The sequence below is a fragment of the Eschscholzia californica genome, unplaced genomic scaffold (genome assembly GCF_041429995.1).
Source record: "Eschscholzia californica isolate CP2 unplaced genomic scaffold, dmEscCali1.0.p SCAF_2, whole genome shotgun sequence".
NCBI classification, from domain to species: Eukaryota; Viridiplantae; Streptophyta; class Magnoliopsida; order Ranunculales; family Papaveraceae; genus Eschscholzia; species Eschscholzia californica.
The window spans coordinates 222,369-234,259 of NW_028238309.1; the positions used below are offsets into that span (position 1 = coordinate 222,369).

General features: G+C 34.3%; 2 protein-coding genes across 2 annotated transcripts; both read left to right on the plus strand.

Annotated features, from left to right (window-relative positions):
- The first annotated feature begins 5,436 nt into the window (after positions 1-5,436).
- On the plus strand, positions 5,437-9,159 carry LOC147554856 (putative pectinesterase 55). Its single transcript, XM_086664502.1, has 5 exons — positions 5,437-5,600; positions 6,349-6,355; positions 8,067-8,270; positions 8,370-8,620; positions 8,994-9,159. The coding sequence occupies exons 1-5, from the start codon at positions 5,437-5,439 to the stop codon at positions 9,157-9,159; spliced, it is 792 nt and encodes a 263-aa protein (XP_086520628.1).
- Positions 9,160-10,015: 856 nt separating this feature from the next.
- LOC147554857 (putative pectinesterase 55) lies at positions 10,016-11,860 on the plus strand. The gene is made up of 5 exons (XM_086663972.1): positions 10,016-10,394; positions 10,622-10,781; positions 10,918-11,124; positions 11,208-11,464; positions 11,576-11,860. Exons 1-5 carry the CDS (start codon positions 10,123-10,125, stop codon positions 11,730-11,732), a joined length of 1,053 nt encoding a protein of 350 aa, XP_086520098.1. The 5' UTR covers positions 10,016-10,122; the 3' UTR covers positions 11,733-11,860.
- Positions 11,861-11,891: the final 31 nt, after the last annotated feature.

Consider the following 11,891-nt stretch of genomic DNA (forward strand, 5'->3'; position numbering starts at 1 on the left):
ATATGAGGCTAAAATCCTCAAAAGGAAAAGAACCCTCATCAAACACCACATGTCTTGAGATATAAAATTTCCCAGAGTGAACATCAAGACACCTATATCCTTTGTAAAGAGGACTAAACCCAAGAAAAGCACACCTCACAGACTTAGGACTAAGCTTGTCCTTCCTAATTGCTCCCAAATGAGGATAACAAGCTGATCCAAAGACTTTTATGGCAGAATAATCAGGTACTTTGTCAAAGAGTACCTCAAAAGGTGATTTTCCATCTAGAACCTTAGTAGGTAATCTGTTGATAATATAAGAAGCATACTCAAAAGCATCAAACCAGTATTCTTTAGGGATAGAAGCTTGAAAACTCAAAGTATTTCCTATCTCTGTGATTTGTCTATTTCTTCTCTCAGCTTTCCCATTTTGCTGAGGTGTATATGGGCAAGAAATCCTCAATGTAATTCCTGATTCATCAAGAAACTTCTTGAACTCACCTTTTGTAAGTTCAGGAGCACCATCAGTTTGAAAAAGCTTGATCTTTGTTGAAAGCAAGTTCTCAGTAGTGATTTTGAACTTCTTGAAGCAAGCTAAACAGTCACTTTTGTATTTCAATGGATAAATCCACAAGAATCTGCTATAGTCATCCAAGAATAGAATATAGTATCGAAATCCATTAGCTGATGGTGTAGGAGCAGGTCCCCATATGTCACAGTGAACTAAATGAAGAGGGGTTGAAGTCACACTAGAAGATGACTCAAATGGCAAACATTTACTTTTACCCAAAAGACATGGATCACACAGCTGAGATGAGTCATCAGATGTAAGCTGAATAAGGTTCGACTTATGTAAAGTTTCAAGAACCCCATGAGCAGTATGTCCCAATCTTTGATGCCACAAAGATGGAGAAGCTATTAGATTAGCTGATAAAGCCTCAATTTGACTAATGGACCATGGTGTAAATTCAATAGGATAAAGATTGTTAACCATTGGACCTTCTAGCAGTGTAGATTGAGAAGCTAAGTCCTTGATATTATAACCCCAAGGAAAGAATTCTACTGAGCAATCATTGTCTTTAGTGAATTTTGAAATGGACAGTAGATTCTTCCTAATACTTGGTACAAGTAAAATGTCATGAAGATCAAATTCTTGTGAGGCAGACATCATTTTGGAGCTACCAGTACTAGCAATACTAATGGTGTTACCACTACCAACCATTACTGATTCACTACCAAGATAAGGAGTAGAGTGTGTAAGTACCTTTGAGTCATGTGTCATATGACTTGATGCTCCTGCGTCTGCTATCCAGGACTTTGAGTTAGATGAAGAAGGAATACCAGCAGTAAGACCTTCTTCTGTTTCAGCAATATGACACTCTTCTTGAGATGGATCACAATCACCATCAATGTGAGGTGATTTTGATGATTCTCCAATATGAAGTCCAGCAAATGAAGGTGAATCTGAAGGTCTGGAAGGAGGAGCATATCTAAATCTACACTTGCTAGCCTTATGACCCCATTTGTGACATATCCCACAGGGAATGCTAGAAAAATCAAAGTTCTCAGCTTTTTGATTATGAAGTGGATGTTGTATTTCAGATGTTTGAGGCTTTGTTTGAGAAAAATTTCTAGGTTTAACTTGATTTGATGTCTGATTTCGATCTGAATTGTATCTAGTATAGCCTGGTTTTGAGTAATTTGACTTGTTTTGATTATAATTGTTCTTTTGATTTGATGTGGATGGTTTATGATAGTCTGTGTTCTTCACATAATAAGCAGATTGTTCATCAAACTTCTCTTGAGCAGATAGCCATTGCTCATGATGAAGAAGACGAGATCTAAGTTCAGGAAAGTTTATTCTAGTTGTTCTATTATCAATAGCAACTATAAATTGACTATAATCCTTTCCTAATCCAGCTAAAACAATTCTAATTATCTCCTTTTCAGAAATCTTATCATTAACAGCAATTAACGAATCAGATAAGGATTTGATTTTTCGTAAATACTCACTAATTGTAGCTGATCCTTTTCTGGTATTTTGAATCTCTCTTCGAAGAAGATCTTGCTTAGCTTCGAATTCTTCTGCATAAACAGTATTCAAATACTCCCAAATTTGTTGAGAAGTCTTCAATCCAAGTACATCTGAAGAAACAGATCTAGAAAAAGTGGCTTTTAGACATGATTTTACGAAGTTATCTTGCTTTCTCCAGATCTGATAGGCTGGATTTAGAATTTCTCTATCATTTTCATAGATCGAAGCTTCTGGTTCAGTTATAGATCCATCGACATAGCCAATTAGATCGTTACTGATCAAAATAGTTTCGAATTGATCTCTCCAAAGCAAGAAATTTGTTTCATCAAGCTTCTCTGCTATGAAATTTGTAACATTAAAGGATGGAAGATGATTTGAATTCGAAGATGAAGAAGGATTCGAGTGTGAACTTGTTTCCTCCATTGTTAGATCGAAGAAAACCCTAGAGCTCTGATACCATGTGAGTTTGAGAGAAGTTTTAGAGAGAGAAGAGAGATTAAGTTTGAGAAGTTGTATTTGTTATTATGATCAAATGAGAGTACAATCGAGTTTATATAACTCGGGTTAGAGAGAGAAAGAGTTGGAGGGAAAGTTTGTTATAACAAACTTTCTCTTCCACTAAAAAGACAAAAATGACCCTCGTTATGGGCACTCACTTATTTAACTATATAACCGAGTTTACACTCCCTTTACATCATCTCTCTCAATCATCTCTATTATAGTCTATCTTGGAAGAGCCTATAGGGCTTATTCGACAGTCGTTTTCTTTAGAACAACTTTTTCTGAAGTTATATATCCTGAAGGCTGGCATGGGTGGAATCACATGGATCATGTGTAAGTTGCCTGCTATTCTACAACTCTTACCACTCTTACTAATTGCTTTTATTCCAACCTTAGGACAGTTATGCAACTCTCCTTTCTCTACTTTCAAACATCTTATGCTTGTATTCATATATTGACGGGTATTACGATGTGGTGTGACGTTTCAGGAATACACTTACGTATGCAGAATATGAATGCAAAGGAAATGGAGCAGACAAATCTGGACGCGTGCCTTGGGAAAAAAAGTTGAGTCCAGATGAAGCGCAACGCTTTACCGATATAGCTTACATTGATCAACCCGAAGGATGGGTTAACAAGCAACCCTCACAGTAGAGATTTTCATTCCATTTTTTACCATTTGATACAGATGTGGGGACAAACCACCCAATATGGGTACCCTAATTAGTATATATTAGCATTTTGAGAAGTTTAGTCAAAATTTTCTATAATTTTTTGTTGAGTTAATTCCTATTTGACCTCCTACTTTGTGACCAGCTTCAAATATGGCCCCCAAATTTCTGTAAATTCAAATATGGCCCCCTATTTTCACACAAATGCCATAACTACCCCTCCTATTAATGTATTTTCAAAATAAAATAAAAAAGAAAACCTAAATTCCACCTCACTTCCCTCTCCACCATTCATCTCTCTCCGCGTCACCTCTCTCTCCGACTCACCTCTCTCTCTCTCTCTCCGAGTCACCACTCTCTTCTCCGATGAAGGTCGTCGGCCGGAAAATTTTCCGGCCGGCGACCTTCAAACTTAAAAAAATAGTTTTTTTTCACTCATCTCTCTCTCTCTAAAAATTCCGGCGAAGGGGGTTTCCCTTCACCGGAATCTGGTCTGTTGAAGACCAGTTCCGATGAAGGTCGCCGAGCGGAAAATTTTCTGGCCGGCGACCTTCAAACTTAAAAAAAAATATATATATGTTTGGTCTGTTCTTCAACAGATCTGGTCTGTTGAAGAACGGACCGGAGAACAAACCAGATTCCGGCGAAGGAAAACCCCCTTTGCCGGAATTTTTAGAGAGAGAGAGAGATGAGCGGAAAAAAAATTAAGTTTAAAGGTCGTCGGGCGGAAAATTTTCCGGTCGGCAACCTTCATCGAAGAAGAGAGTGGTGACTTGGAGAGAGTGGTGACTTGGAGAGAGTGGTGACTTGGAGAGAGTGGTGACTTGGAGAGAGTGGTGACTTGGAGAAAGTGGTGACTTGGAGAGAGAGGTGACGTGGAGATAGATGAGTGGTGGAGAGGGAAGTGAGGTGGAATTTAGGTTTTTTTATTTTATTCTATTTTGAAAATACATTAATAGAGGGGTAGTTATGACATTTGTCTGAAAATAGAGGGTCATATTTGAATTTACAGAAATTTGGAGGCCATATTTGAAGCTGGTACAAAGTAGGGGGCAAAATAGGAATTAACTCTTTTTTGTTTTGATGGAAAAAAAGATCGAGTCATTTTGGTAATTTGTAACTGGTTTGCAAGAGGCTTGCAACTGGTTACCCAGAAGAGTTAAGGACGACAAATATGTCCAATAAGGTGGTAACTAGTTTGCAAGAGGGTAACAAAGAAATATTAACTTTTTAACAAAATAAAATACAAATATCTAAAATTTTAACTAAACAAAAACAAATTTTAGATTTTTAACCAAACAAATTATAACTTCTCCTTTAACTTAAAAAATTGAGTTTTGTCACGGAAATCACATTTTTGTAGAGAACTTAGGATTTCTATTTTGGTAATCTCATTGCGTTACTTCTAGTTTTATTAGCACAAGGAAACTAAATTTTGATTACATAAGAGGGAGCCTTGGTGTACCCATTATGCTTTGACAAATAGCGTTGTCTGTCTAATTATCGATTATATTGATAACATTTTCCTCTGCATCAAAATTACATGGATACGCAAACAAAAAGAGAAAAAACGAGTGACTATCAAACATGGAAAGAGTTGTGTTGTTCATTGATAGGATATTTGGACAGTTCCAAAATCACATTAAATTTCTCAAAATAAAGATTAATCATAAAAACCCCAACAAGAAGAAATATTTTACTGTTTTGTGATTCTTTTTTGACAACTATAGGAAAATAGGAAAGAAAATCCCAATGAATAGAAAACAGAATCATTATAGTTTGAAACAGATCATGGGGTAAGACTATCTTGACATCTAGTAAAAGCAAAAAAAGAAAAACAAATATTATTACTCCAAGGATTGCTTTATGACATATTTTGTAAGTCATAAATTATTTCTATTTTAACATGTCAAACTTTAATTTCTTTTTCATTGATCCGTTGTATGAATTCAAATATTTTCTAATTTAGTTTTTGTTTTATTTCTAAACATATTCCTTTTTAGGGTATGTAATAGGAAAACCCAAAATGGAGGGTTTTCCCTTTCCTATTATCCATATAAATGTGATTAGTCTTGACTAATTACTTAATCTCCTTCAAATTGGTTTCAAGGTTTTTACACAAAAAAAAGGTTAGGGTGAAGTTTGTATACTTTTGTTCTTCTCAACTTAAATTCTTGAAAAATGGAGTTTGAGAGATTTTTTTGGTTGATATCAATATGGTGTTTTCTTTGTTTTGGAGTAAGCAAAGCCATGGACTGTGAGCTCAATGAGGGAGATCCATATAAAGTTGCAGATACCCTTATTGTCGATCAGTCGGGTCATGGAAACTTTGCACGGGTTCAAGATGCAATTGATTCAATCCCAAATAAAAATACAAAATGGATCCGCATTCTTGTTCTACCTGGTATTTACAGGTATTCCATTTATCATTATCTCTTTTTCAGCCTATTCTCTTTTATTTTATTTTTTCTATTGAAATTTTGGTATATAATTGTTATAATTTTGTTTCACCAATAAATTTTTTGGTGGTTATAACTAGTATATTCTATTGTCTAAAAAAAACAATATATTCTATGTTCTTGTTGTAGTACTAATGGAATAGATAAGGTTCTTTTTTTTACCATCTTTTACTAGAAATGGGTAACTAAAGATGCCCCATTTTCAATTAATTAAATTCACCTTTTCCAACTCTTACAAGTAAATTACAATTTTTTATACATTTTTTTAATGAGTCAAACTACGATATACTTTAGCAGTTACAAAACATTGATACATTTTGAAGATGTGATAAGCACCATATATAACCGTCTAAGTTAAACGTATAATGAAAGATATCTAAAGTTCAACAATATGAAATAGGTTTGAAGTCCGACATATTTATTACATTATTTTAATAATCCAAGTTCAATAACTATGGATTCTACCTCACCTGAAAATCGAACTTAGGATCTTCAGATTTTTAGAGTTTATGCCAATATCTTGAACCACTTGGGTAAACAAGTGTTGACTACAAATTTATACTCCACTTATTTGTGACGGTTGAAGAGGATAAATTCAATTATCAATTAAAAATGACTTTTTCAATTACACATTTGTGCTTGAGATAAATTCAAATAACCCAATAAAAGCTTATTCCCTAAAGTTTATTTCATTTTTGTGCAGAGAGCAGGTCAGAATTGGTCGAGATAAACCCTGCATCGTGCTAGTAGGATCCGGTCGGGAGACGACCTCGATTGAATTTGACTCTCCTGGAGTCCAAAATCCAACTTTCCTTTCCGAAGCTGAAAGTTTCATAGCAAAACAAATTAGTTTCAAGGTAGAGTTATGTGAAAATTGTTAAAACTACTTTGAATTTTACTCAATACATTAATCACATAGTCTATTCTGTTAATTTTTAAATTATTAATAAGATTGTCAATAGCAATTAACAGAGGAAGTGGCCAGGACCAAAATGATATTACATCAATTTTTTTAGCATGACTAAGAGGGTGTTTGATTTTTTTAACAGTTACGTGATAGCACTTGGCAAGTGATATTCACTTATTAAGTGTTTTTACTTAATAAGTACAATGTCGACTGTTTTTTATCACTTAGAAGTGTTATAAATATTGTGAATTTTATAAATAACATTTGCATAAAGTCTTTTAATTTTGTAATTTATTAATACGAGTTTACTGAAAAAATCAATCATATTTATTCAAACTTCACATAATAGATAGATAAAGTAAATAAATTTCATGTCAGTCAGCTACAGTTTTGTAAAAATATGCACATAAGCACATAAGCAATAACACTTGCACTATTAGCTAGTTCATCTGCACTTCCGTTTCAGTATTGCATCTTGGTCTTGAGATCAGAATGTCTGAGAATGTGACATTAGATCATCAGAGTCTATAGGAACGTTAGTTGTTTATCTCTGTGTTTACATCTTCATCACCGCCGACCACCAACACCTCCATCTTACTTTCTCTCTTTGTCATCTTCTCTCTCCTTTCATTCTGGCGAAAAGGGGTTGGATTGAGAATTTCGACCAGATTTGACGATCAGATCACGCGAAGGAGACTTTCTCTTTAGCCGGAATAAAAATAACAAATAGGAGGGGAGAGAGGAAAATTGTACTAGTCACAGTTGAAGATGGTGGCGGTGGTCAGAGATAGTGAAGACGAAGTTAGCGATGAATTTAACCAAGTCCCTAAGAGCATCTCCAATAGCCCTCTATAACGTCATTAATTTACATTCTGGTGGGGGTTGGATACCCAACATCCCTATAAAAGACCATTGTTTTCCAAAGTTGTGAACAATGACCTGTTCATCCCACCAAAATGGTGGGATGGTAGGAGCTTCTTTGAAAAATTGTTGTTGGGTCTTTTATTATTTACTTTTCAACCTTTTTCATCTTTAAAATTTCATATTTAGTCATCCTCTTTTGAAATCATTTTCAAATTTTTATTATTTAAATAAATATTATACACATATAAACCAATAAAATAGTTTAACTTAGATTAATTTTTGTGGTACATAATGTTATTTTATTTTAAAATTAGAGTTAAAATGAGAAAAAAAAAAAAAGTTGGTGTGATGAATAGTGATTTGGTGAGAATTTTATCTTTGGGTTCAAAATTTTGAAAATACCAAAAAAGAAAATTGTGAAGAATCATTTTTGATGTTTATTTTGGTGCTAACCATTGGAGATGTTGCAAGTCATTGGAGTCAGACCAAATTGACGAATAAGTCTCATGTGCTCCCCTCTCTGAGGAGAACATTAGATCAATATATTACCATGATATCATTCTATGGAAGAAATTAACCAAACTACTTACCTAATAACTTCAATGTTTTCATTATACTAATTACTTTGTCGTCATTGCCTATGGTTGCAGAACACATATAATCTTGAGGGACATCGAGAGGTGACTCAAGCGGTTGCATTAGGAGTTAAAGGAGACAAATCTTCGTTCTACGAATGTGGTTTCTATGGAGTACAAGATACACTTTGGGATACAATAGGCCGTCATTATTTTGTAGATTGTGTGATTATGGGTATCATTGATTTTATCTGGGGAAGTGGGCAATCTATCTATTTGGTAAAACCTAAACAAGTTTAAGATTTTTATTTTTTAGTTCTTTACAGTAGTTGTTTTCCCGAATTAATTAATTGTTTTTTTGTGATGGTTCAAATGAAGAATACCCAAATAGTGATAAATGGAGACAAATTGGCTCCAGGGGTTAATGCAGGCTTTATAACCGCACAAGGAAGGTCGACGGAAGAGGAGACAAACGGTTTCGTATTCGTAGGGGGATCGGTAGGTGGAGATGGTTTAGCTTACCTCGGAAGAGCTTATAGACCTTATGCTACGGTTGTGTTTTATAGATCAGATTTTTCAGAGGTTGTACATCCTGAAGGCTGGGGAGCATGGGAGTGCGGTGATCATTTGTAAGTAGTTAACCTCGAACTTCACGCACTTAAAAGTCTTTTCCAAAGTTTAACTACGTTCTGGACCATTCTTTTACTTGGATGAGCCACCATGATAAAGTTTCTGTATACGTGTAGCATTTTTGTTCTTTCCTTGGATAGTAACATATATGTTTCTAAAAGAGTAGTCGATTATAAGTTAATTCTTTGGTATAAAAGGAGGATTGCCTATTTATTGTTTAAATTGTTTACCATTTCAGCTGCATTTATTCTAACTTTGGGATCATTTTCCAATTGTATTTTTTGTTTCAATATCTTGCTTTGTGTTCATATATATATATATATATATAATATATATGTTGACTTGTTACCACGGTACGGTGTCACCTTTCAGGAACACAATTACATTCGCAGAATATGAATGCGGAGGAGATGGGGCAAAAAACTCTAGCCGTGTGCCTTGGGTAAAACAACTGAACCCAGATGAAATCCAACACTTTACCGATATATCTTTCATAAATCAACCTGAAGGATGGATTGAGAAGCAACCCCCTCGCTAGAGATCTTCGTCTCATTTTTCCTACAATTTGGTGAACTATATATATTCTATTGATCTCTTAATGTTTCGAACCAAAAGTTTTCTAAGTGATCAGTTTTGATACTTTAGTAACGTAATTATGTATTAACTAGGGAACATGATTTCTTTAGAAATTACCTTTTCAATTTAATTGCAAACTCTGGTTAATAACATATTCCAATTAATACATCAAAATCACATACTTATGTAGTACGAATTTATAAAAAATTTGGTGATGATTAAACAGAAAAATGATCACGTACATAATTTCCTAGTGTTAGGGTAGTTGGACAATAACAAACTTGACAATAGGAAGCTAGTTCTTTTTTTATTAATCTCGAAAATGGGAAGCTATTTCAATAACCATTGATTTTGCATACAAAAACTATAGAGACCGTCTTTCCTCTCTTATCGGTTGTGGAGAAAGAGAGAGAGCTTTATAGGTTAGTGATGATAGGGCAGCCGAAAACTTGGCATAAAGTTTGTGTGAATTGAGATCCAACGACGGGCATTGTTTGATCAAGAGAGAAAAAGTGGCTTGAATCCAACGGCGCCCAGTTTATCGGTAGCTTGGACATTTTCCATTTTAGCTGGGGTAGAATTGGAAGAAAAAGTAAAACTTAACACTTTTGGAACAGAAGTGTTTTTTGAGGAGGGACCAAAATTTCCAATTAGAACAAATATGAGGGCAAAAGTTTCGAGTTGATGGCAAATTATTAGGGGGCGAAGACGAAAGTATCCATCCTTAGAAAACTTCCATTTTTTATTTTTTTGTCGAAAGTAGAAAACTTCCATGAGTATGCTATATATAAATTAGTAATATTTTTCCTACCAAAATTAACTGAAAATCTTTCTTGAAGATAATAATACTACTTAGTATTATCAATCGAGTAAATTTTGATTTATTTGGGTTTTTAGAGAAGTTGAAGAGAAAAATCTGATCATCATGAGGTTGTTGTACCCACAATCATCATCATCATCATCATCTAGTAGGAGTATAATATTTGTAACTCATCTACTACTACTACTGCTTATTATTGTTACTTATTTTTCGGATTCAAAATTCATAGAATCGTCATCAATTGTTTATAAAACTATCATAGTTGATCAGAACTACTTGGATCATGGAAATTACCATACCATTCAATCTGCTATCGATTCTATTCCATCTAACAATAACCAATGGATCGTCATTCATGTCAGGCCTGGCGTTTATCGGTACGTAACTACTCTCTCTCTCGACCGACTGACTTTCAGGATTATTAAAATATACTACATTATAAGAATGAAATATGCTTATAAGTTCTATGAAACTGTCCTAATTAAGAACACTTAGATAATCCTCCTCAAAAGTCATTGTAGACTAATAATTAGTAATTTGATGTGACTTTCCGAGTGACTTGTACAATATGTGATGTTTAGAATTATTCATTATATTTATGCAGAGAGGAGGTTACAATACCAAAAGATAAGCCTTTCATTGTGTTGGAAGGGGAAGGGAGTACAAGAACAACTATAGAATATGGTAACCATGGCTCATTAGATCAAACCCCTACTTTCACTTTACAGGCTGATAATTTTGTCGCTCGATTTATAAGCTTCAAGGTGATCATTTCTATCAACTACTCTACTAATTAATTCTCTTTTTTTATCTTATAGTATCACTTAATACCACCCACCATATTATATATGTAAGATCATATATATTTCCTCGGCTTGAAATTTTCGTATTGTTGATCAGAATACGTACAACTATAACAATAATAATAATCCTCGGGACACAGCAGTAGCAGCCTTAATTGCGGGAAACAAGTCTGCATTTTATTCATGTGGTTTTTTCGGAGTACAAGATACGCTATGGGATGCACAAGGCCTTCATTACTTCAGAGAGTGCTACATTGAGGGAGTTGTCGATTTTATCTTCGGGGCTGGTCAATCTATATACGAGGTTAATTATCCTGATTATTTTTATTTTTTACGTTTCGTTTCTTACTTAGGTTAGAGTTTTGATTGATTAGTTTTTTTCTATAGAAATGTGCTATATCGGTGAATGGACAATATTTAGACAAGGAGGGTGTTGGGCTAGCCGGATTTATCTCTGCACAAGGCCGAGAGAACTCGAAAGACACAAACGGGTTCGTGTTTAAACATTGCAATGTATTTGGGAGTGGGAAAGCTCATCTTGGGAGAGCATGGAGAAGTCATTCTAGGGTTTTATTCTACAGATCAAACTTAAGTGAAGTTATTGTTCCTCAAGGATGGGATGCTTGGGACTACCGTTTTCACGAGTACGATAAATTCTCCTTTTTTTTTACATAAAATATCGTCGAATTTATCCTAATTCCTAAGATTTATATACTGACCCTTAAATATTTTTTGTACTATATGTGTATATTTAGGGATAGAATAACTTTTGCGGAGTTTGGGTGCGAAGGAAATGGATCAAGCTTGTCGGAGCGAGTAAAGTGGTTGAAGAAACTAAGTCGAAAAGAGGTGTTTTCGTTGTCTCAAATAACGTTCATTGACAAAGAAGGATGGCTTCAAAAACAACCCTAATACTTAACTTCATTCTACTTTTACCCTTCTTTTTTGTTTCTCTATATTCTATTTCTAAATATTTTGTTGTTCGAAATATACGTGTAACTACCAACTCAATATAGCTAAAAGAATAATTTTGAAGTGTGTACTTATTCTCGTACCTAATTTAAACATATA